Source organism: Gekko japonicus, unplaced genomic scaffold, assembly GCF_001447785.1.
Source record: "Gekko japonicus isolate JY-2015 unplaced genomic scaffold, Gekko_japonicus_V1.1 scaffold76, whole genome shotgun sequence".
NCBI classification, from domain to species: domain Eukaryota; kingdom Metazoa; phylum Chordata; class Lepidosauria; order Squamata; family Gekkonidae; genus Gekko; species Gekko japonicus.
The window spans coordinates 1,451,441-1,477,279 of record NW_015166420.1 but is presented as its reverse complement, the minus strand read 5'-3'; the positions used below and the strand labels follow the sequence as shown (position 1 = coordinate 1,477,279).

At 49.4% G+C, this 25,839-nt stretch overlaps 1 protein-coding gene across 1 annotated transcript in view; it reads left to right on the top strand.

Moving 5' to 3' along the window:
- The window catches only part of LOC107110833 (chromosome unknown open reading frame, human C1orf159), a 45,445-nt gene extending 20,499 nt beyond the window's left edge, over positions 1–24,946 (top strand). Inside the window, exons 4-10 of the mRNA XM_015411660.1 lie at positions 8,113–8,188; positions 11,695–11,799; positions 15,343–15,408; positions 17,586–17,720; positions 20,666–20,691; positions 22,592–22,619; positions 24,761–24,946. Coding sequence (XP_015267146.1) covers positions 8,113–8,188; positions 11,695–11,799; positions 15,343–15,408; positions 17,586–17,720; positions 20,666–20,691; positions 22,592–22,619; positions 24,761–24,855 — 531 coding nt within the window. The 3' untranslated portion in view covers positions 24,856–24,946. The remainder of the gene's footprint in view (positions 1–8,112; positions 8,189–11,694; positions 11,800–15,342; positions 15,409–17,585; positions 17,721–20,665; positions 20,692–22,591; positions 22,620–24,760) is intronic.
- The last annotated feature ends 893 nt before the right edge of the window (positions 24,947–25,839 follow it).

The window sequence follows — 25,839 nt, the reverse complement described above, 5'->3', positions numbered from 1 at the left end:
GCGTGCTTTTAATCTCGTTACCTGTTTGTTTGTGGATGACTCATCATATTCCGCTGGAATCACCGCCCCAAAGGATTGGGGTGGGTTATTTGTTATTATGCAACATGACAAGAATTCCCTGAGCCGGAAGCTCGCAATCTAAATTTAGAAGGCGCCACCCCCTGCTTTCGCTCGAGGAGGTTCCCCTCTCTCTACAAACCCCGGGCTGCCTCCAGCACACCGTAGTTTTAAACAAAAAAAAATTGTAAGCTCTAGCTCCATAGCCTACGGGATTTCATAGGAGAAGAGGCTCTGACTGGAAAGGCCAGGCAAGCCCGATCTCGGAAGAAAAGCGGGGCCGACCCTGGGAAGTACTTGGGTGGGAGACCCCCGAGGAATACCAGGGCTGGGACGAAGAGACAGGCCATAGCAAGCCACCTCTCTGAACGTCATTTGCCTCCGAGCCCCACCAGGGGTCGCCAGAAGTCAGCCATGACTTCCAGTCGTGTGCGCGTACACACACACACACACACAATAAAATTTAAAAAGAGACCAGACCAGCATTTCATAGGAGAAAACATGGTTGTGTTGGTCAACGTTCAGTTCTTCCAACCCAGGGTTACAATCAATGTTCCCTCTAAGCTCTGGAGTTCTGTGAGCAAAAATTCTACTTTGTGAGCTACTGGCATTAAAGTTGTGAGCGAGCGATTTGGCTGCTGCATAAATCAGTTTACTTTGGAGCCATCCTTCCTGAGCTAAGACAAAAATCTGTGAGCCGGAGGCTAAAAATCTGTGAGCTAGCTCACACCAACTCAGCTTAGAGGGAACTATGGTTACAATCCCAGCCTCTTTCCCCTCCTCCGTTTTTACACATTGCTTCACCTGGCCTTCTGCTGTATCCACGTATTCTGCGACAGCTAGTCCATTTCACTGATTTGAAAGCCAGAATTGGGTTGATGAGAACCTCTGATAGGACAGTTACGTTTTTGGAGCACCAGAAGCTGACTTCTGCCCCGGCAGGTGCCAAATGGCCAGCCATGAGCTGCCCAGTGCAAGGAATTGGTCAAGAGGGACACTCAGAACACATGGCTCTCCTCTTTTCGGTTTATTCTCACAACAGCCCTGGGAGGGAGGGGGAACGTGGTGGTGGAAAGGGCCCTCGAATCGCTGCCAATTGACGGTAGCCTTTCATGGGGTTGGTTTTCAAGGCAGAAAGCAGACCGAGGTGGTTTGCCATTGCTCGCCTCTCTGTAGGAACTCTGGGCTTCCGTGGCGGTCTCCCATCCAAGCACCAACCAGGGCTGACCCTGCTTAGCTTCTGAGATCCAACGAGGTTGAGCTAGCCTGGCCCATCCAGGTCAGGGCGCGAGGTAGGTTCGGCAGTTTGGTGTAGTGGTTAAGTGCGCGGACTCTAATCTGGGAGAACCGGGTTCGATTCCCCACTCCTCCCCTTGCACCTGCTGATGTGACCTTGGGTCAGTCACAAGCTCTGGCACAGCTGTCCTTGAAAAAGAGCAGTATCTGTCAGAGTTCTCTCAGCCCCACCCACCTCACAGTGTGTCTGTTGTGGGGAGGGGAAGGGGAAGGAGTTTGTAAGCCGCTCTGAGACTCCAAGTGAAGGGCGGGGTATAAATCCAATCTCTTCTCCTCCTCCTCCTCCTCCCAGAGAGAAAGACCGGCCGGAGGTCAGCCTCCATGACTGAATGACAATTTGAAAACTGTTTCCCCCCCCCCTTCCCTCCCTTCCCACAGCCACCATCTTTCTACTTCTTTTTTTTTTTTAAATAAACATTTTAGGGTAGGCTACGGCCACTTGGAACTGATCCAGTAGTCGAAAGCCCAGGCATCGCAAGCCCAGAAGGCATTTCGTGTGCAAGGACAGGCAAAGAGCTAGAGAGAGTGCTGTGCTCCTGCCCTGGAATAACCTAGATTTGTGTATGCAATATTGTCAGCAAGCTGCCAATGTGTTTCCCTGTACTCTGTGTATGCTCTGATGTGTCACTATGCTCTGTATGTATTCTTATGTATCCTTGTCTTTGGGTATGCGCTTGTTTGCTTTCACTTTCCCATGTATGCCTGTTTATACGCTTAATTGCCTAGTAGCAGGAACGTCTGTATCTCTCAAGGCCGCAGATGGTTGCTGGAGTATAGTAGTTTGGGTGATCTCATGGCGTTATCCATGAGAAGCAGCATGTTATGAGTAAGTAGGAGCGTTGCTTCCCAGGCTCAATGGCGCGCGGGGGAAGTCCCGCAATTGGGCCTCAGCTTTTTGAATTTCTTATAATCTCTTGGGATCCATGCTTGTTTCTTATTCTGAACAGTGATCCTGTTATGCACCTATTGCTTCAAATAAAGAAACCTCTTTTCTACAAGTGTGTTCTTCGTTGATGCGATGAGAGTCTGACAAATATGCCAGTTTTAGACCGTCTCAGGCTCCTTCATCAGAGGTAGAACCAATTTAAAGTCCAGTGGCACCTTTAAGACCAACAAAGGTTTATTCGTGTCCTTTCGTGTGCAAGGCACTTTTTCAAATACATTGGAATGGTAGATGAGGTTCCAAACTTCTAGACAGGGATTTAACAGCAAATTAACACGTAACCTGGTGATGTTTAAGTTACGCAAAGTCAAAAACTGAACAACAAGTTAGGGTTATAACATCAACATTTGTAAAGCAATAAATATGTCAAAAGAGCAGATAAATGTCTAAAGGTGTTTTTTCTCTAATTGTGAGAAGTAACAGAATCTTAATTATCTCCAGTCAGGCATGGAGGGCGCACTTAACAGTTTATTTTGAGCTGAACGTAATGTTGTCAGCAGACATCCATTCAGTATTCTAATATGCTGTTCTAAAAAAGAAATACACTAAAATACAGAGGATTTATAGTCCTTCTTGTTGAGAATACATATTTGAGAACTGAATGAGTTAGCATATGTAATGGGATAAAAATCCAATATCCCTGTTGAGTCCTGGGGAGGTTTTTGTTCCAAGTGTTGTGATAACTTGTAAGTCAGCAATTTCCCTTTCCATTCTGTTCCTGAAGTTCCTTTGTAATAAAACAGCTACTCTGAGGTCATCCATTGAATGTCCTGGAAGGTTAAAGTGTTCTTCTACAGGTTTCTCAGTCTTGTAATTCCTGATGTCAGATTCGTGCCCAATTATCCTCTGACGTAGGGTCTGTCCTGTTTGTCCTATGTAGAGAACCGAAAGGTATTGCTGACATTTAATGGCATGTACAATGTTAGAAGATGAGCAAGTGAATGAGCCCCTGATGGTGTCGTTGATGTTGTTAGGTCCAGTGATTGTGTTGAAAAAGTGTTTGAAAAAGTGTGCCTTGCTCACGAAAGCTCACACCTTGAATAAACCTTTGTTGGTCTTAAAGGTGCCACTGGTCTCTAAATTTGTTCTACTGCTTCAGACCAACACAGCTGGCCAACTGGATCTATCTTCATCAGAGGTGTTTGAGTTCTATTAACGCAAAAGCAGGACTTCCTGAGTCTGTATACAGTCCTCTCCCGTAGAAGATCAAAGTATACTCTGAAAGGGAGGGAAATGCTTTTTAAATGGTTAATTTTGTGATATTGTCAGATCCTCTTGTTTCAGTGAGACATTGCCTACAAATGTCAGAATAAATGGTTCTAGCAGAGGTCATTCCGGGGGGGAATGCGGGGGAATGCAGTTCCCCCGGGTGAGGTGCAGGGGGGCGGGGCACATGATGAAGCCCCGCCCCCTGCTTCCGGCCGCCCTGCTTCCAGCCCTCATTCAGCCAGGAGGAGGCAGGAGAAGAAGGAGGGTAAGTTGCTTCCTCCCCGCCTCTCCCCACCCCTGCCTGCCTGGGGCCAGGGAGGGCCTTGGCAGGGCTTCCTCGCACTCCCGCTGGCCTTGCAGGTCCACCGCCGGGCCCCTGATGTCAGGGGGTGTGGCATATGCTAATGAGTTATGCTAATGAGTTCCCCTAGCTCTTTTTCTACGAAATGACCCCTGGGTTCTAGTATGTTTTGACTTGCTTGTCATGGGTCACTGACCCCTTTGCAAGGTCCAGGGAGAGAACACTGCATGTTTTGTCCATCTTCTGCAAGTCAGCACACAAACCTTGCAGTCACAGGTCAAATCTTCCTTCCAAGTGCCCCCCAATATAGCCCCTCCACTCTGTGTTTGCAGGCAGGAGATGGTGAGGAATTTCAGACAGATGATATAATTCGGAAGAGGAACGGTTCCCAAACGGTTTCTGGTCTGTCATTTCAGACAGAACCGTTTTAGAACCGGTTCCCTACCAGAATATATTTGTAATTTCACACACAAGCGCTTCTGTCCGGTTTAGGAAACGGGGCTGAAGCTTCCAAGTAGTCTTCAGTTTCCTCTCCCAGTTCCGATGCGCTTTTCCCCGCCGTTGGAATGCCTGGAGTATTGTGTTATAGCACCATAGCGCTATAGCGTTCTAAAGAGAACGTTAAAAAAAAAAAGCCGGAGATCGCCCAGACGGGTGAAAAACGGCGGGGGGAAAAGCAGTGCAGTCTGAAATGGCAAATCGCTTCAGATCCAGCTCTTTCCCAGAAGGGGAAAGCCATGTGTGAAATGGCAGCCCTATACCGGTTTACTCCATGACAGATCAAAAACGGCTTCAAAACGGGTTAAAAAGGGTAATGTGACATTCCTAGGTGTGAAAGACGCCCTGGGAAACAGTGAGAAAATACCTTTATTTTTTTTAAAAAAAAAACCTCTGCAGGTGAGGAGTCTGGGTTGATAGAACTGTGAAAGCTGGTTTTCCTAACTGCGTTGAGAATTGCCAGCTCGGTCTTTACGAGCTTATGCAGTTATTTCCTAATGAGCTTTCTAGGTTTTCGTTCTGACAGCTCAGGCCGTCGCGGAGTCTCATTTGAATTCTAAATATGCAGAAAAGGAGCGGCACGTCTTCACTTACAGAAGCACAAATCGGACTAACGTGCAGAGTCAGGACGCCAGGGCATCCAGCCTCTTATTGTCTGCACTTACATGAAGCTGTTCCAAGATCTCAAGGTCTTTCCCAGCCCCTCTTTAACTGAAGGTGCCCGGGATAGAACCTCTGACCTTCTGCATACATTCATGCAAGGTATATGCTCTGTCATGGAGCGACCATCTTTCTGTGGGGCGCGCCCTGCTTGCTTCAGATGAAGGAAGCAGACCTCTCCCAAAACTCTGCTATGCAGATGCCTTTAAAAATAGGAAGGTTTCCGAGAACAGGAAGACTGAGGCGTCTTCCTTGAGAATAGGCTCGTAACATTAAAAAAAACAAACCCACTTGGCGTGAGCCCAATAAAACTGCTTTTGAAAAATTTCTAATTGGCAATGGGAATTCCTAGTTTTTCAAGCATTGCTCTTCTTACTCCTTAGTGGAAGGCTTTTATGGAGAGGTTCAGAGCCAATTTCCTGTCAAATTGTGAAGAGGATACGTATGGTAAATAGAGACTGTCTGTCATTACAATCTGGGCACATCGCAACTTTCCCCAAAGAAGCAGCTCCCCCCCCCCATGCACACACATGCTCACCTTCCCTCCTCCGCAACCACAACCCTGTTACTTTCAAAATGTCACACATGGTGTTGACAAGATAACATGCAGTGTTGTCTATAAGGGCTGCTTTCCCTTTGACAGCATTCACACCTCAAGAAGGGGGCCACGTGTGCGTCTGTCTGCATCGGCGCATAGGAGCATTAAATGAGCAGCACTACAAGAACAGCTAGGCTCCTGTATTCTGTAGCATTCTCCAGCTGAATCCGCACCGTGGTCTTCCAGGAGGAAGGGTGAGCGTGAAGCCCTTCCTCCTCTCCTTCCTTCGGCCCGTGGCTGGACACCTAGCGCTAAGGGGAAGCCAAAGGCTACACCAAGGGAATCAGAGTGGAACACCCGCGCACCTAAATGCGAGCTGCTTCCTCTCCTCGACATTTCCTTTGTAATTGGACAAGGACAGTTAAGTGCCGAGCACCAGTCAGTCACTCTGAGGGCATCTTTGTGCTCGTGGTGAACCAGAACAGTGGGAGGCGGGAGCTAGGGTTGTCAGTCTCCAGGTGGTGGCTGGAGATCTCCTGGGTTTACAGCTGATCTCCAGGAGACAGATCACCTGGAAAAAAACAGCTGCTTTGGAAGGTGGGCTGAATGGCATTGTACCCCAATGAAGTCCTTCCCCTCCCTAAACCCTGACTTCCTCAGGCTTTCTGTTGTTCAGCTGCACAGTCAAGTCCGACTCTTCGTGACCCCATGGACCACATCACGCCAGGCCCTCTTGTCTTCCGCCATCCTCCGGAGTTTGCTCAGGTTCATGTCCGTTGTATCAATAACCCTGTCTAACCATCTCGTCCTTTGCCGTCCCCGTCTTCTTTGACCTTCCCTCCTTCCCAGCACCAGGGTCTTCTCCAGTGAGGGCTCCCTTCTCATTTGGTGGCCAAAGTATCTGAGCTTCAGCTTCAGTCTCTGGCCTTCCAGGGAACAGTCAGGGTTGATTTCATTTAGGATTGACTGATTTGATCTCCTTGCAGTCCAAGGGACTCTCCAGAGTCTTCTCCAGCACCATAATTCGAAAGCACCTATTCTTCGGCGCTTGGCCTTCCTTATGGTCCAACTCTACTACTGGGAATACCACTGCTTTGACTATGCGGATTTTTGTTGGCAGGGTCCTCAGGTTCCACCCCCACCCCCCAGATCTCCAAATATTTCCCAACCTGGATCTGGCAACCCTTGTGTGTGCAGGTGTACTTCTTGCAGGGCAGTTGCGTAGAACTGTCTGCACAGTTTTTCATTCTATCGAAGTAAATGGGCTAGACTGGTTGTTTTCCCCCAATGGAAGCTGAAAAATTCTGGGAAGGGGAACTGGAGTGTCCCTGAAGAGGCCCAGCTCCTACCCAGTTGCTGTCCGTTATCCTCCTGGTTCACTGCCTTCCCTGCCGGAGTTGACCTGTTGGATAGACATTGCACCCAAAAAATCCCCCCTCCCGGTGATTTATCGGCATCAACTTGGTACGGGCCGTGGCTCAGTGGTAGAGCATCTGTTTGTCCTGCAGAAGGTCCCAGGTTCAATCCCCAGCATCTCCAGATGAAAGGACCAGGCAGTAGATGATGTGAAAGACCTCCGCCTGAGACCCTGGAGAGCCGCTGCCAGTCTGAGTTGACTGTACTGACTTTGATGGACCAAGGCTCTGATTCAGTAGAAGGCAACACAAAACGGTGTGCAAGCTTGTAGAGTCCTCCAAAGCTTCAGCGCTAGCCCAGTCTCATCAGATCTTCGAAGCTAAGCAGGGCCGGCCTTGGCTAGTATTTGGAGGGGAGACGGCCAAGGAATGCCAGGGTCACGACGCAGAAGCAGGCAATGGCAAGCCACTGCTGAACATCCCTTGCCTTGGAACCCCCCCCCCCCTGCGGGGTCACCATAACTCAGCTGTGACTCGATGCCTCCCCTCCAAGCTCCACCAGGCCAGATGTTTGGTAAGCCAGGACCAAGCCTGCCTCTCCCCACCAGAGGGCACTGCAGGAGAGCCAACCACAAACGCCAAGGCTTCCAACCTGCCCTGAGGTTTCTCCTACCATGGCGCCGGCTGAGACCGGGAAGTAACCATTGTGATGGGGTTTTTACAAGTGAAGAGCTCCGCCCCTCCTCCCAGCAAAACATGTGGGGCACATCTGGGTCGCAAGCCTGAGTCAGAGCCATTCCTCCTGCTAGGCTTTATTCCAGCTGTAAAGATCAAGATAACGCTTGCTGACACCACCCAGACGTAAGGCTTGGTGCATCGGACAAAGAGCTCTGGCCCATGCGAGCCTCGGCCGCAATGAACTGGTTGCGCTGGACAGCCAAAGTGGCTCCCCCTCTGGCATTGTTCTTGTGGAAACGAATTGTTCTCTCTCTCTCTCTCCTCCCGTCCCCTCCCTTTCTGTGAATGTTTTCCAGATTCTTTAGGTAAAGGTGTGTCTTTTTCCTCTCCTTCCCTGTAAAGCATGTCTAACAAGCACTTGTTGCCCCAGCCCCTCCTGCCGGACCCATCGGGTGCAGTCACGAAATCAGAGCCGGGCTGTCATTCTCGTGGAGGAGCAGAAAGTGTTCCGGTGGGAGGGGAGACCTGCAGGCAAACAGCCCTCTCTTACCCTCACCCCCTTTCCCCCATCTCTTAGGAATCGGAGCTCGAGTGTTGCGTGGACACGATGGAGGTCAACACCACCTGCCTAGCCAGCAGCCAGTGCAGTCCAGGTAAGGGGGAGCCCTTTGTCCTGGCCCCGAGGGATCTGTCGGTGAAGGGGAAGCAGTTGGCCTTGACTGGTATAGCTGCCCGCCTCCCTCAGAAGAACGGGGTGGTCAATGGGGGGGCTTCTGGTGGAGCAGGTGTGGCCCAGGCAGAACAGGATCCAGTTTGGTGTCGTGGTTAAGTGCGCGGACTCTAATCTGGGAGAACCGGGTTTGATTCCCCACTCCTCCACATGCAGCTGCTGGTGTGACCTCGGGTCAGTCACGAGTTCTCTCAGAGCTGTTCTCTCAAGGGCAGTCCTCAAAAGAGCTCTCTCAGCCCCACCTACCTCACAGGCAGTGTTCCCTCTAAGCTGAGTTAGTGTGAGCTAGCTCAGTTTTTTAGCCTCCGGCTCACACATTTTTTGTCTTTGCTCAGGAAGGATGGCTCCAGAGCACACTCATTGATGCAGTAGCCAAATCTCTTGCTCACAACTTTCATGACAGTAGCTCACAAAGGAGAATTTTTGCTCACAAGACTCCACAGCTTAGAGGGAACATTGCTCACAGGTTGTCTGTTGTGGGGAGGGGAAGGGAAAGGAGATTGTAGGCCGCTCTGAGACTCCTTTGGATAGTGAAGGGCAGGGTATAAATCCAATCTCTTCCCTTCTTCTTTTCTTAATGAGCTGTGGGCTTAGAACAGATAAAAGGAAGTCCTTCTTCACCCAAAGATTAATTAACAGGTGGAATTCACTGCATGAGGAAGTGGTGGTGGCTACAAGCCTAGATAGCTTCAAAAGGGAACTAGATAAATATATGGAACAGAGGTCCATCAGTGGCTGTTAGCCCGAAGGTATAGATGGAAGACTCCCTCTGAGGCAGTGATGCTATGTGTTCTTGGTGCCTGGGGGGCAAGAGTGGGAGGGCTTCTGGAGTTCTGGCCCCTCTGGTGGACCTCTTGATGGTGCCCTGGGTTTTGGCCACTGTATGCCACAGAGTCCCGTACTGGATGGGCCACTGGCCTGATCCAACATGGCTTCTCTTATGTCCTTACATCTGGGGCAGTGATGCTCTGTATTCTTGCTGTTGGGGGGGGGCAACAGCGGGAGAGAGGCACATGAGTTTTGGCCAGTGTGTAACACTGGATGGGCCAACAGCCTGATCCAACATGGCTTCTCTTACATTCTTAGGGTAGGTCAGAGGATTTGGGAAAGCAGGGGGGCAGAAGTGGGGGGTAGGGGCTGGAAGGAAGCACTGGGAGAGGTGATTCATGTAGGTGTGGGAGAAGTGGCTGGAAATAGGAGTCCGAAAGAAGGAAGAACGTCATTGTCTGGCATCCAACAGTGTTTAGTATTGGCGTGCTGTACCTCTAGTCCAGTCCATGTCACTTTGGGCCTGTCCCTCACACTTTGTCTCTGTCTGACCTGCCTCACTGGGTTGTTGGTGCAAGAGAGGACCACCACGTATGCGCCACCCTCAGTTTCTTGAGGAAGAACGGGATAAAACCAGGCCTATTTTCCTTTGCTCAGCTTATTGCAGAGAAGCACATTTGCCCAGAAATCCCGTACACAAGAAGCCAGCTGCTTTTCCTCTTGGTCACCCTCCAGAGTCATCCCTGAGGCAAAGGGAAAACGGATGACTGTGGGATAATATAACTTGCTGTGTGTGTTTTCAAGTGGCAACCCTGGCCAAACCGTGTGGATCTCTGAGCTCTCAGATGGGCAGTGATGGCGGCCTTTTCTTTTTTTTGAGGCTTATAAATTGTATCCTTCCCTTTCTTCCCACTTCCACCCCCAATGCTAACACAGCTAATAACACTCCCCCCCCCCGCCCAGTTGCACAAAGCAATTTAACGCTGAGACACCAAATGGTTGCCAATAAATTCCAGATTTCAATTTTTCATATCAATCCTCGGAAGGTTAATCTATCACAGCCTTCGGTGTCAGTGAAAGAGCTTTGTTGTTTTTTCCTTTCCTTCCCCTTCTCTTTTAGTACTGTCAGAAATCTTTGCCCTCCCACGAGGGCCATTTTTATGTTTAGATTAAATGTCAGATGTAATTTATCATCAAGGGCATCTAATGTGCAGCTTCCCGCTGAGGCAAAACCATACGGCGGCGTTCGGCCTCCCAATCTCTGCCACGTTCATGAGATCCTTTATGCAATAATTGATCCCCCGTTTTGGCTCAAGGCACTTGGGGGGGGCAACTCTCTTTTGTTGGGTGGGGTTTCTGCCACATGACCCCTTTGGGCTCTTAAAATCCAATCGCTTGCCCAGCTGAGCAACTTCAGCAGCTGACTGAAAATCGTTAGCTTTATTTTGCCCCAAAATGTTATTTGCATAGCAAGACGAAAGAAATATTCTCATGAAAAAACTTCCAATTTTAAGAGGAGCCAAAATTATTTTTCTTCAGCTGTCTTGGTGGATTAGACCAAAGAGCTATCCAGTCCACCCTTTTTGCTTGGAGCAGCCAGCCAGACATCTGCAGAGAAAACATTTTTGTAGAAATACAAGATGGTTGCGGTGCTGGATTTCAACCCAGGAGACCAGGTTTAAATTCCCACATGGCCGCAAAGTTTTACTGAATGGTTTCTGGTCAATTGCTGTGTAATGATTCCATTTTTGGTGTGTGTTTTTCTTTAAATGTTTAGTGTGACTGCAGTAATATAAGGAGAGTGATAGAGGGAGGCAAGTGTGATGTGATTGGCTGATGACTGAGAATGTGGAAGGAGAGATTTCTATGAGGGGATTCTGTGTTCTTGAAGAGACAAGTGTGGAGAGTTTTTGTGGGAGTCTGTGTGACAGGAAGCAGTTGGAGTTTAGTTTAGGCTGTGTGGCTATGAGAGAAAGTTCAGCCTGTGTGGCTATATGAGCAAGAGAGTTCAGCCTGTGTGGCTATATATGAGAGAGAGAGATAAGCCTGTCGGAGTTGAGTTTTGGTGTCTGAGAGACTGTGTGTGACACCAAGCCTTGTCAGTTATATTTTCTTTCTTCAACAACAGTTCAAAAATACCCAGAAACCTATTTTGTTCTTTTATAAATAAATCATTACTTGTTTAAACTTATCCCAGCAATCAGAACAGTCCTTCCTCAGGGCCACATAGTCCTCTGAAGCGCCCAGACACTGGGTCATTCTACCAAAATAGAGATTTGGAATTTTTAATTCCTGGTGGCAGCAGAAATCTACTAAGTTCATGTACACAGATTGTGGTTTAAAGGAGAAATAGTCTCCCCAATAAGCGAGGACGCCACATGCTCTCAGCCTAGCCTACCTTGCAGGGTTGTGATGAGGATGAGATGTGGGAGGGGCACCAGGTTTAGCCTCTTGGCACGCTGGGATGCACGAGGAGCTGGTTCTGGGTTCCGGCCACGGAGCAAGGAGAGATCCTTCAGGAGTGGTATCAGGGAAGGAGCCATCTGGCAAGCGAAGCGAAGCGAAGCTGGTTCCGCACGGACCTCGATGGCCCACCGGCGGGCTGCTTGGTTGCTTTCCCAGGTCACCCCCTCTGACCTGCTTTCCCCCCCCCCCACTCAGGCTGCTACAGGCGGTGGAACGAAGACGGCAGCAGCAGCTGCATCAAGTGCGAGAATGAAACGGTCCCTGCCACGCCCGCTTACAATCTTACCGATTGCCGAAACGGTGAGTCTCAAAAATGTCGGTCCTCCCCTCCCCGGCCCGTGGCCATTGCACAAGGGACTAATTGTGGGATATTGTAACTCTGCATGCAAGAGGACCTGGGAGGGAAAGGGTTAAGAGAATTCTTGCTCTCACTTGACAGTTGGCCCCGCCCTCTCATCGGTTAGATGCTGAGCCTTCTGTGTTCCGTCCTATATGGGACCTCTCTTCTCCTCCTCTCTCTTACCTGGGCTCCGAGCTGTAGCCCGTTAACCTTTTATTGGAGCTAATCTGTTCACAAATTCACTGTCCCTGCATGAACATGTCACGTAAGATGCGCTTCTGTTTTTGTAAGTAAAAAATTTCTTTCTCTTGTTACCCTTGGGAGTCAGGTCATCTTTGTCATTTGTTTTGAACGGCATTTTCGCCTTAACCGGGAAACGTGGTAGATCAGGGATACTGCGTAAAAGCTTCTGCGCCTCCAAGGCAAATGATATTTTTTTACATTTAACCCACTACATTTGGGGAGGGAGGAAGAATGTGTCAGAAGAGATCCCGAGAAGCAGCATCTTTCTTTTGCTTCCTTCTTCGGTACTTCATTGCTTCCACATTTCCTAGACCTGCCGCTTCCTGTCCTCGTTATCCCAAAAGAATCCAACAGGGGCTACCAGTGAAACAAGCGGCCAATCCAAGGCACGCAGGCAGTTTTGCTGCTCCCCCCAGAGAGAAGGGTGGGAGAACAGATCTAGGAACTCTTCGGCTCAGATTTTGCCCCTGCTTGCTTCATAACCTTAAGATGACCAGCCTCAGCTCCACTCCTCACCTTTAATATGGCAATAATACCAATTTATGTTACAGAGATGAGGATGGTATCCAAAAGAGCCGGTATAGTGGGGTGTTTGACCTGCATGGCCCAGGCTAGCCCAATCTCATCAGATCGAGAGCCAGTTTGGTATAGTGGTTAGGAGTGCAGACTCTAATCTGGGAGAACCGAGTTTGATTCCCCACTCCTCCACATGCAGCTGCTGGTGTGACCTGGGGTCAGTCACAAGTTCTCCCAGAGCTGTTCTCTCAAGGGCAGTCCTTGAGAGAGCTCTCTCAGCCCCACCTTCCTCACAGGGTGTCTGCTGTGGGGAAGGGAAAGGGATTATAAAATGCTCTGAGACTCCATTGGGTAGTGGAGGGTGGGGTATAAATCCAATCTCTTCTTCTTCATCATCTCGGAAGCTAAGCAGGGTCGGCTGCAGTCAGTATTTGGATGGGAGACCACCAAGGAAGCCCAGATTCACTACACAGAGGCAGGCAATGGCACCCCATCTCTGTCCGTGCCTTGAAAACTCCACGGAGTTGCAGTAGGATGGATGCAAATGGGGGGGGGAGTGCAGTGGTCTTTGTCCTTTCCAGGCCCCGCCTTTAACCCTCGGGGGTCAGATAGCAGCGGGACTCACTGAACTGTCCGCATCCAACAGTAAGAGGGGAGCGCCAAAGCTACCACCTCGCCAGGATCTGGGCCAGTGCTGCGGACAGCCAACCCTGAAAACCGGGGATGAGACACACAAGCTGAGAAGCTAGGGGGTGTTATGTAGTGTAGTAAGGAACAATCCAAGGATCAGGGCCACAGAACCGTTCCGTCCAGCCTAGCGTGACCTTCCTGCCGCCCCTCTGAGCGTGTGTGTTCAGTAGGGTTATCAGCCTCAGGTGGGGTCTAGACGTCTCCGAGAATTACTGCTGATCTCCAGACATGGGTTCCCCCTGGAGAAAACGGCTGCTTTGGAGGGAGGGCTCTGGGTGGTGTTATCGCCTGCCGAGGCTCCGCCCCTTCCTAACCCCGCCCTCTTCAGGCTCCGCCTCCAAATCACCAGGGCTTTCCCAACCTGGAGTTGGCAGCCCTAGTGCCGAGAGAGGCAGGGGTTACGGCACCCCTTGTTCTCTGTCCATCCGCACCGGCAGCAGATCCTTCCAAAAAGCAGCAAAGAAATATGAGTGCTCTCTAGGGGGTTGTGGACCTGCCCGAGGGTCCTGATCCAAGGGCTGAAGACCACTTGCTTGGAATGAGGACTGGGAAGACCCCAAGTTCAAAGCCCCATTCAGCCCTGAAGCGTACCGGGGGACGTGAGCTATTACGGTTGGTCTGTCTCATCGTGACCCAGCTCACGGGGCTTAGGGTAAAATGGAAAGGCTGGAAAAAAAGTAGTGGATGTCAGCCCCTTTTGGTGTCATTCATTCCACCGTGCACAGCTGCAGCAGCAGAAGTCACAAGTGGGAAAAGAAGGACTTTGGAAGCTGAATCAACAGGTGGCCGGAATATCAGAAATGTAGAACTATTTCTTGGGAGGCTCTTGGAGGCTGATGTCTCAGGAGCCAGCATGGTACAGTTGTTAAGAGACGTAGACTCTAATCTGGAGAACTAGGTTCGATTCCCCTCTCCTTCTCCACATGTCGCCTGCTGGGTGACCTTGGGCCAGTCACAAGTTCTCTCAGGACTCTCTCAGCCCCACCTGCCTCACAAAGTGCCTGTTGTGGGGAGAGAAAAGGAAGGCAATTATAAGCCACTTTGAGACTCCTTCGGGTAGAGAAAAGCAGGGGGTAAAAACCAACTCTTCTTCTGGTGTGCAACAGCTAAAGAGTCAGACTAAGGTTTGGGTTCAGATGCTCCTTCTGCCACAAAGCAACTCCTTGGAGGAAGGGAAGGAGAAGAAAATAGTTGAATACTTAAATTTGTGGCCAAGAGCTTCAGCAGGGGTATAGTTTTCACCTGAGTTTCAGAACAGCAGCTTGTGTGCATGAAATGTGGGCCGCTCTCAGCTTAAGAGCTGGTCCATGCATGCAGTGGTAGAATGAACTGTGTGCTTCTTCAGACTTGATAGGGAAGGGTTCACTTGTTGTCCGTCCGTCCGTCCCCCCCCCCAGATTTAAAAACAAAAATGGAAAACTGGCATGCTAGGAGGAAAAGAGTTCCAGCCCATTCCTTGCTATGCTAGCTTTCTGCTTGCCTGGAGGATTATCATCACACGGGTGCACTCAAAAATGTCACCCTCTGCCTGCAGTCAGAGGTGTCACAGTCCATCCTTTCACTTTTTATAGAATCAGACTCGGAAGGGGCCATAGAGGCCATCTAGTCCAACCCCTTCCTCAATGCAGGATCAGCCTGGAGCATCCCTGACAAGTGTTGGTCCAGCCACTGCGTAAAGCCCGCCAGTGAGGGGGCGCTCACCACCTCCCTGGGCAGCCGATTCCACTGTTGCACAACTCTGACTGTCAAAAAGTTTTTCCTACCTTCCCACCCTGAATTTAAGCCCATGAATGCAGAGTCCTCTCCTCTGCTGCCAACAGGAACAGCTCCCTGCCCTCCTCTAAGGGACAGCCCTCCAAATGCTTCAAAAGAGCCATCCTGTCCCCCCCCCCCTCAATCTCCTCTCCTCCAGACTAAACATCCCCAAGTCCCTCAGCCTTTCCTCCTAGGGCCTGGCGCATCCTTCTGCTCCACATGTAGACCAGGTTTCTGTCTCGACCGTGTATAAGCAGAAGTACTCCTTGGTGACGCAGCTTCCCTTTGTTGTCTTCCAGGTGGTGCCAGAGGAGTGAACTCCCAAATTAATTCAACTAGCCCATCCCCAGTTCCGCAGAGCACAGGTGAGCAAGGCTGAACAGGCTCTGCCTGAAGACACTTAGATCCACATGCGGGTGTGTTCAGAGATCGAAGGAGTCATGGCTTCCATCTGGGATGGGACCAGGACCTGACGCTCTGCGCGCACAAGGTCCTAGGTTCGATCCCCAGCATTGCCAGTTAAAGGTATCTTAGGTACAGGCAGGGCTCTTTTTGTAGAGAAAGCCCAGCAGGAACTCATTAGCATAATAGGCCACACCCAACAGCAGAAACTCATTAGCATATTAGGCCACACCCCTGTATTACCAGATGTGTGCTCATCCAGCCACACCCACCTTTTGCTTTTTATTCTGTTTACCCTGTTTGTTGTCAAAACGGAGGGCTTTTTTGTAGCAGGAACTCCTTTGCATGTTAGGCCACACACCCCTAATGTAGCCAATCCTAATGAGTTTCTGCTGTTGGGTGTGGCCTATTATGCTAATGCAGTCCTGCTGGGCGTGGCCAACTTGGGAGCCAGCCGGAACTCCGTTCCTGTGCGTTCCTGCCCCAAAATAGCCCTGGGTACAGGGAAAGCCCTTTCAGCATTCTGTGGTTTAAAATAAATCTCTTCATTTAAATGACTTCTGTGTATCACAGGTGGTGGCAGCCCAGGGGCCTCCATAGAAAAGGCGCTGTCTCTCCTTAGGGAGCTGCTTTACTGCATCTGCTCACAAGACCAAGAAGGGAATGTGCCCCATGTGTCCTTGCGTCAGCCCACATCCAGATATTTAGAAGCAGCCAGACTGACTGCCAGTTTGCTTCCCAGTTCAATCGAAGGGCTTTTTCTTAACTGACTGTTATTAAAGCCCTTAACAAGCTGGGAGTCCAGTGTTCCCTCTAAGCTGAGTGAGTGTGAGCTAGCTCTCAGTTTTTTAGCCTCCGGCTCACACATTTTTTGTCTTAACTCAGGAAGGAGGGCTCCAGAGCAAACTAACTGATGCAGCAGCCAAATCGCTCGCTCACAGCTTTAGTGCCAGCAGCTCACAAACTAGAACTTCTGCTCTCAAGACTCCGCAGCTTAGGGGGAGCATTGGCTGGGACCCACGTATCTAAAGGACCCCCCTCTCCTGGTATTGACCCAGTGTGTTCTTTTAGGTCTGCCCAGTGGTTCCCTCCTGACTCCACCCCCCCCCCCCCCACCCCCCCCCCCCCCGGCTTCTCAAGTACTGGCTTCCAGTTCTGAAACAGCTTACTGGAGGATGTTTGCTAGCCCCCCCCCCTTTTGATTGCTTTTGACTATTTGTGGGTTTTCATTGTCTGCCTGAGAAAGTGGCATGTATCGGGGCAAAATATGTCTGGACCAATGCTCCCTCTAAGCTGTGGAGTCTTGTGAGCAAAAATTCTACTTTGTGAGCTTCTGGTATTAAGAGATTGGATTTATACCCCGCCCTTCACTTGGAGTCTCAGAGCGGCTTACAAACTCCTTCCCTCCCCACAACAGACACCCTGTGAGGTGGGTGGGGCTGAGAGAACTCTGACACAAACGGCTCTTTCAGGAACAGCTGTGCCAGAGCCTGTGACTGACCCAAGGTCACATCAGCAGGTGCAAGTGGAGGAGTGGGGAATCAAACCCGGTCCTCCCAGATCAGAGTCCGCGCACTTAACCACTATACCAAACTGGCTCTCATTAAAATAGTGAGCGAGGGATTTGGCTATCGCATAAATGAGTTTGCTCTGGAGCCCTCCTTCCCGAGCTCAGACTAAAATGTGTGAGCCGGAGGCTAAAAAACTGAGCTAGCTCACACTAACTCAGCTTAGAGGGAACACTGGTCTGACCCTCAAATTATTCTGTGGACTTGGGCAGATCATGAGAGGGAGAGCAGGAAGGATTGCATCAGTGCTTAGTTCTCATGGCCCTTTCTTACACGCCCAGGGAAATGCCGATTGCCCCTTTGGGGTCAGGAAGCAATTTTTCTCCAGGCCAGTTTGGCCAGGGATCCTGGAGGTTTATATTACCATCTTCTGGGAATGGAACAGAGCTCACTGGGGGGGAGGGGGGGAGTTATTTGTGAATTTCCTGCCTTGTGCAGGGGGTTGGACTAGGTGACTCTGGAGGTCCCTTCCAACTCTATGATTCTATGAATGTTGTTCCACACGTGACCATCGGTGAGGAACCTCCTTGCTCCGTCATCCTGATCTCCCCCCCCATTCCCCCCCCCCACAGGGCGGCCGGAAGTCGCAGCTTCTCTCATCTTTGGGACGTTCTTTATCAGCCTCTTCCTCATAATGTGCGTGGCTTCATTCTTCTACCTCAAACGTGCCAATAAACTTCCAAACCTCTTCTACCGGCGAAGCAAAGGTAACTTCACCCGGCTTCCTTTCCCCTTGAACGACCCCAGTCACAAACCTTCAGGATCAGACTGTCGAGTCCAGCGTTCGGTTTCCAACTGGGGCGGTGCTCTTCGTGCTCTCTCCATTATTGTTTGCCCCCAGCATCTGGTGTTCACAGGTATACTGCCTCTGTACGTGGAGGATCCATCCCTAACCAGTACAGTCAATTAGAACGACCTTGCTGGGTCTGATCCACTCTGATTCCCAGGGCTCAGCGTCTTATTTGTGCCAGCTGCCTCCCGAGCAGGGCATGAAAGTGAAGGTTTTCTCCCGTTGTCCGTCTCCAGAAGCTGACACTCAGTGGAATTTAGATTCTCCTGGAAGTTGCAGCCTTGGCTATCATGACCAATAAGCTGCCAGTAGACCAATTTACTATGGGGCCGCGGTGACTCAGAGGTTAAGACTCTGAGCTGCAGATTGGAAGGTCTTTAGTTCGATAGTTTGAGACCCGAGTGCCACGTGATGGAGCGAGCTCCCGTCTCTGGCCTCAGCTCCTGCCAACCTAGCGGTTCGAAAGCAAGAAACTGCAAGTAGATAAATAGGTACTGCTTCGGTGGGAAGGGAACAGCGTTCCGTGCGCCTCACATCTAGTCATGCCAGCCACATGACCACGGAAACGTCTTCGGATAGCGCTGGCTCTTCAGCTTTGAAACAGAGATGAGCACTGCAACCCTAGACTCGGATTAGACTGGCTTTCGAGCAAGGGAAACCTTTACCTTTTTAAAGACCAATTTACTACAAATCCTGTTTGTAGCCAGTTTGGTGTAGTGGTTAAGTACCACTACTGTATGTAGTGAGCCAGTTTGGTGTAGTGGTTAAGTGTGCAGACTCTAATTAAGTGGTTAAGTGTGCAGACTCTAATCTGGGAGAACCGGGTTTGATTCCCCACTCCTCCACTTGCACCTGCTGATGTGACCTTGGGTCAGTCACAAGCTCTGGCACAGCTGTTCTTGAAAAAGAGCAGTTTCTGTCAAGAGCTCTCTCAGCCCCGCCCACCTCACAGGGTGTCTATTGTGGGGAGGGGAAGGGAAAGGAGTTTGTAAGCCGCTCTGAGACACCTTTGGGTAGTGAAGGGCGGGGTATAAATCCAATCTCCTCCTCCTCCTTTGCAAGGCCCTAATAATTTGCTGGGCAAGACCAGAGGCCTGTCATGAATCCAGTATTACCCTTCCAATAGCATTTAGCCAGGTCCCTCTTGGAAGCTCACAAGTTGACTGTGAAAGTGAAGACCTTCAACTGTTGTATTTCCCCTGCATCCCGTTAGGGAGCTCAGACCGTGCTGTGTTCTCCCTGTTAAGTGGGAAAATGGTTTGTGTTTTTTGAATATCTTACTGCTTGTCAACCCCGATTATATGCACTACCTCAGAAATATAGAGACTTTGTGTTTTATTAATAAGTATTGTGCGTATGGATAACATTTATCTTCTTGTTTATTAGATGTTGTCGAAAGATACTGTATACAACTAACAAGTAATACAGGATGTAAAAATATATAAAACTCAATAAAAATGCCCTCTCTGCAGGTCCCTCAACAACGTAGAGCATTCACCCTGGCCAGATGTAATGCCATGCCATCCGCCATCTTACTCGGCAGATTCAACAAGGTCTCTCATTTGGCCAGATACTGCCCATGTAGGAAGAAATGCGTGGAATCTGTCACTCATGTTCTCCTGCACTGTAATCTGTACACGGACCTAAGGATCACACATTTATATTCTCTTTTAACCAGTATGGGTGCTTGTTCTGATGCACTTAAGGTGCATAGACCTTTAAGTGATCTCAGCCCGGACATTACAGAGAAGGTGGCTAAGTTTCTCTCCTTGGCTTTAAAGCTGCGCCTAAGGTTCTTTTAGATTTTTATATGTGTGTTCAACTGGTTTTAAAATGTATAAATGGTACTGATATTCTATGCCAATAAAGGCTGACTTGACTTGCTATTTAAAAAAAAAGTGCGCTTGCATGGGCCATCGTTGCACACCCACGCTGATGTAAGAGGGACGATGCAAACCAAGGAAGAGAGATCACGGGATGGACGGTGGAAAAGAGCAAAACGACCGTGACCTATTTATGCCAAAGAAAAATATCCACAGACTTACGTAAGTTCTTATTCAGTGTCCAATTTACTTGGAGCAATTCAAACGCCATCAACACCACAGCGGACCATGCGTATCATGTCTCGTTTCGTTTTCAAACTTTGTCAGAGTGGACACACTAGTGGATTTGAAGATTGTTACCATGAGAAATGGCCATCGTTCTTGCTAAATGAATTAATAGGAATTTCAACTCTACCCACTCTGATAAAGTTTGAAAACGAAACAAGACATGATTCACATGGTCCACTGTGGTGTTGATGGCTTTTGAATTGCTCCAAGTAAATTGGACATTGAATAAGAACTTATGTCTGTGGCTATTTTTCTTTGGCATAAATCGATCACAGTTGTTTTGGTCTTTTCCACCGATGTAAGAGGGACAGCAGTAAATCCCCTGCCGGGTCAGCCCAAAAGCCCATCTAGCCCAGACTCCTGTTTCCAGGCCAGCCGGCAAGAGGCCCCTTGGAAGCTCACAGTCTTTCCCGTTTTTGTTTCCAGCATCTGCTGTTCAAAGATAGGCTACCTCTGGGCAAAGGGGTTCTGCTTAACTGTCTCCGGCTCACAGCTGCTGGTGGATTTTCTCTGGCTTGAATTATTTTTTGCTTGCTCGAATTTTAATCTCTGTGTCTTGTGGAAGGGGGTTCTGTACGCTAACTCGATATCGTATTGCAAAACAGTACTTGGTTTGTCAGCCGTCTGAGGGCAAGAATAAGCATCCAGCACCGGGCAGTCTCATCTACGATGCTCGCAGCTATAACACTCCGCCGTATCCAGTCTCAAAGTCACTAAATACTTCTCTTGTGTTCTGTTTTAACCACTTCAGGAACTGTTGTGCAGTCTGCTGAATCAGTAAGTTAAAAAAAAAATCTTCCATTGACCAAATATTTTTTTCCCCCTTTTCTCACATTGTGTGTGTGCGTGCGCGCGCTTGCATGTCTGGATGGGGGTTTGGATGTTTTTCAGAGAAGTGGCTTGATATTTTCCTGCCTCTGCATCCCAGCCATGGTATTCCTTGGCGGTCTCCCTTCCAATTATTTGCCAGGGTCGGTCCTGTTTAGCTTCCGAGATCTGACAATATCTGGCTTGCCTGGGCCATCCAGGTTAGGGCGACCTAATATATGTTCTTGTCCATCCCTTCCTATTTACTTATTCTACCGACTTCACTTCTTTCGTTGTGTGATATGTTTTGGCTAGTTCTGATTGTCTTGGTCGGGACTGTTTTGTTCGTCATGAGCTGCCTCCACCAGCCCTAGAAGGGCAGCGTACAAATTTCCTAAAGAAATAATCCACTGGAAGTACGAAAGCAGACTACAGACTTGTAGTACAGATTTAGGCGTAAGCTTTGGTGTCCCTAAGGAGCTGCGGTGGCTCAAGTGGTTAAGACGCTGAACTGCAGGCTGTGGAAGGTCAGTAGTTCAGCAGTTCAAGACCCGGGTTGCCGCATGACGGAGTGAGCTCCTGTCTCTGGCTCCAGCTCCTGCCAACCTAGCAGTTCGAAAGCAAGGAATTGCAAGTAGATAAATAGGTACCACTTTGGTGGGAAGGTAACAGCGTTCCGTGAGCCTTGGTGTTTAGTCATGCCGGCCACATGACCACGGAAACGTCTTCGGACAGCGCTGGCTCTTTGGCTTGGAAACGGAGATGAGCACCGCAACCCTAGAGTCGGACTCGACTGGCTTTCGAGCAAGGGAGACCTTTACCTTTACTTTGGTGTCCCTAATACCTGTGTGAAATGAAATGGCGAGGCCCTAACGAGGCTCTGTGACATGTGACTGCTCGATCATTTGTGTTCAAATACGGGGTGTAAAGAAACATGGTGGGGTTGATTCAGTTGGACAACTGAATTGTTTTGGGGTACAAGGCATCCCCCCCAGCTGATTTTTAAAATTATTGAATAGGCCCCGAATATTGCCATTGTAGTGGAGGAAGGGGAAAGTAGTGTATTCATGGGAGGACTAGACCACATCTTTTTTCCTCTACATGTTGAATTGGTCCTTCACGACTCAACCCATCCAGTCCAGCACTCTGTGTCACACAGTGGCCAAAACGCAGGGGCCATCAGGAGATCCACCAGCAGGGCCACCTCCCTATTTTAAGAAGTCCTCAAGTCGGCTTCCAGGCAGAGGATGACATTTTTGAGTGCACCCATAAAAATGTAACAGGTAGCCAGAGTCCATCCAGGGAGAGGGCATTTGAGAACCAGGGCTCCACCACCTCGCTCTCCTCTAGCTAGCTACTTAAATATTTTCCGAGACTGATCCTCAGGTGCTCCTTCCTTCAGATTTATTCATGTACTTTATTTATTCCTTGCCTTTCTCCCCAGCGGTGACTCAAAGTGGCTTCTCCTCTCCTCTGTTTTTATCCTCACAACAGCCCTATAGGGTAGGTTAGGCTGAGAGTGTGTGATTGGCCCAAAGTCACCCAGCGGGCTTTCATGGCAGAGTGGGGATTCGAAGCTGGTTTCCCAGATCCTAGTCCAACACTTTAATCGCTACACCACGCTGGCTCTCAGATGCTAATTCCCTGGCATCTTACAGCCAGACCTCTATACGTTTTGGTCACGGACCAAATTGGTGCTCGGCGGTGGGGTACAAGTAGCAGTCGTAGAAGGACCGTGCCACCCTTTTTCCATGTTAAATTGGCTCTTCATTACGCCCGTGAAGCTCAAAGAGGCATTTTATCTTGCATTTAGTTGAAAACTCGCTATCTGCCAACTTTACAAACTCCAATCTTTCTTCCGTCTTCACAGGCGTCAATGTTATCTCCACCTTCTTCAGGTAAGGATTTCTCCGGCTGGCAGCGCCGAGTTTCCAATTAATCCGGCCGACAGACTGTGGCAAGAAATAATGAAACAAACCCCCCCCCCACTCTTACTTAGAAACAGTTCCTTTAAATATATATGCAGGGTGCCCTTTGTCGGAATGCCAATTTAGGATTGTTTCTCTTTTTAGAAGCTCCCGCATTGTCTATAGAGTGCAGAGAAGGAGTGGGGGGGGGAAACCATCTTGACAGCATCTACAACATTAATGCCGCTAATCAGGCCTCTCTCCCGCCATAAAAGGGAAAGTTATATTGCTTCATGAAAGGTTCCTTTTCCCCTCCTTAACTGCATCTTTGGCACTTAAGGAGATATGGTTTAAAAATAGATGGATTTCAGGCAGTGAACAATTTTTATAGATGCTCAGAAAAAAGAGAGAGAATTACAGAGCTCGGTTGATGGGGGCTGCTGACGGCTCGGGCTATCTCGAAGGCTCCCAGGTGGCTCGTTGTCAGACTCGGTAGATTGAAGCACGCCGTGCCACTCGAAGCTGATGGCGCACCGAATGTTAAAATTATAGGGGGCGATTTGATTTCATCCCACCCTTTTTCTTTTCCTTTCTTTATTGGATACTCGTAATAAGCCCGTGAGGTTGAAGATCAGCCTTTCTTCCCTTAAAGAAGTGTTACTGAAAGGCCATCGTCTAATCAGAAGATCTGTCTTCCCCTGAAATTTTTGTCCTTAAGAGTCCTGCTCTCGGTACGAAGTTTCGGAAATCGCTTCGACGACAGGCGAATCGTTCTGTCTGCAAAGGCGAATTGTTCTGTCTACAAAGTCGAGGAAGTGTGGGCTTATTTTCCCCACCCCCTTTCAGATAGCATTGATTGGTTGGTTGGTTATTTACAGTCCACCTTTCTCGCTTGGACTCGAGGCGGATAACGGGGTTAGGGTTGTAGAACCAGCCAGAAGTCCAAACACAAAACTGAAGCAAAGCCGGAGTGTTAACATAACACGTTAAATGATGCAAAATCCCATTGCAAGTTTCAACAAGCTATACACAGCAGTATAGATCACAGTCCCTATCTTAATGCTACCAATGTGTTTTTTAAGTATTAATGTTATTAGAACAGCATAAAGCAGAGGTGTCTAACTTATTTGTCATGAGGGCCTGATGTCACTTTGTCCAGGACAGGCCATGTGTGCCATAAAACGTAATGCCAGGTACCAGAGATAGTAAATGTATAAAGGACAACAGCTGGTAAGCTCCAGGTTGGTGTAGCCTTACTGCAAGGCCCCATGGGCTGGGAGGGGGGTGCAGAGGAAAACCCACGGAGGCGGACTGGAGAGGCAATAGAGCAGTGCTGGGCAGATGCTCCCACGATGCCTGACTGCTGCAGATGAAGTTGTTCTGCCGTGCTGAAGCCACAATGGAGTGGCTCCGCCCACTCCCCCCCCCCAGCACTCCTTCCCTTGCACCCGTTGCTTGCGGGCTGCATAAGAGTCCTGGATGGGCCGGTTCTGGCCCCCGGACCTTATGTTTGAAACTCCCGACATAAAGTGTCTTAAATAATCTGCCTTGAGACTTACTGTTGGGTGTTACAAGTCAAAACACTTCAGTATTTGCAGGGTTAATGATGTTTGTTATGATCAACAGGAAGTCACATGTTTGTTTGTAACCAATCTGTTTAGACAATAGAATGCCCAGGAACTTTGGAGCTAACTTGCTAGTCTGATTGGAAACCAATGTGTCAAGTATTTAGCATATTGGCTTCTTCTTCCTCTCTTTTGTTCTGACTAAGGAAGAAGATGCTGGCCATTCCCGCTTTACCTTTTAGCTGTAAGGATGTAGCCATATTAGCTCTTTGTTATTTTTATATCCTGTGTACCTTTTCCCATGTTAGGTTTATAGTAAACTTTTATATTTTAATACACACCATGGACTCTCAGTCTCTTAATACTCTGCTGACTTACTTGAAAGAATCCCAACACTTACACTAACTGCCAAAGCAAATTCATTTCTTTCCTTTCTCAACTTCTTTCAAAAAATGGCCACGAATCGTAACTCATAACAAACCAAAAGAAAAGTAGTTTTCAATTAAGCTGATCTCTTCCCCTCCTAAGAGCCCCTAATAACAATGCCTTTTGTGTTGATCGTTGCAGTGCGCAAGCCCCGATACGTCAGGAGAGACCGATCGCTCATGACATCTGGTGCCAGCACGACCATCTCTGCAGAAACGAGAGTCAGCAATGTGTAGGTGGGCTGTGTTGCCTCCCCACAGTTTTGTAAATACGGGCACAGCCGAAGAAACGTGGGCACCTCCGACTCCAGGAAAGTGCCAGAAACAACACCCGAAGTCGCTAGCTAGAAAGGGGGGGTGGGGAGAAGGAAGTCGGTATGTCCACAGAGAATGGGCTTGGGCCAGCAAGCAGGGAATGGAGAAATGTGAGTACGGCGTTTTCTCTTCAGGAGAGAGCCAAGTCAGTGAATGGCTCTTGGTAGGGCTGCCGAGTCGCTTTGCCTTCAGGAATCGTCACAGTCTGTCGAGAGAATCCGCTCCTTCGGGGGGGGCACTGCAGGTACAGCGGACAACTTCCTCTGGGCTGCAATCGTCTCTTCGGCTGTCGTCATGGAGGCCTCGGTGCGGTCCGGCAACACAGCTGGGCAGGCTTCCACGCAGCACCCTTTCTCGTCATGAACACAAAGTGCCACGTTCTGACGCTTGCGGGAGGTGTCGGGCATCTCAGACGCAAAAATGCCGCGTGGCCCAGCCGGAGACTGCCCTGCCCCACGCAGGACTCCTTCCCCCTCCTCCCCCGAGTGGCTCCTGAGCCGGGTTCGAACGAGGCCTTCAGCACACGGCAGCACTGGCCGTCGGCCAAGCCAACGAGAACAGTCTTGCTTCCTTCTGCCCCCCTCCAGTCTGCATTTCCGGAGGGCCAGAATTCCTCTGCGGTGCGAGATTGACCCGGAGTTGCACAGACAACTGTTTTCACTCTCTGGGGGCGGGTCTGCTAAGTACAGTGTTGATGCTTGTGAAACTGTAGGCCCTCCATTCCTCCCGTCAAGGTAAGCAAAGGTGGGTTTTTGTTTTTTTGGCCGAACTTGAGTGAATAAGAAGTCGGTCCAGGCTGAGAGTGTCTCTAGCGGCCTCTGATCCTAAGATGCGGAGGAATTCGAATCCTGGAATGGTTGATCCATTTCTGTTTCTACTTTTCATTCCCCTCCTCCAAGGCTACCC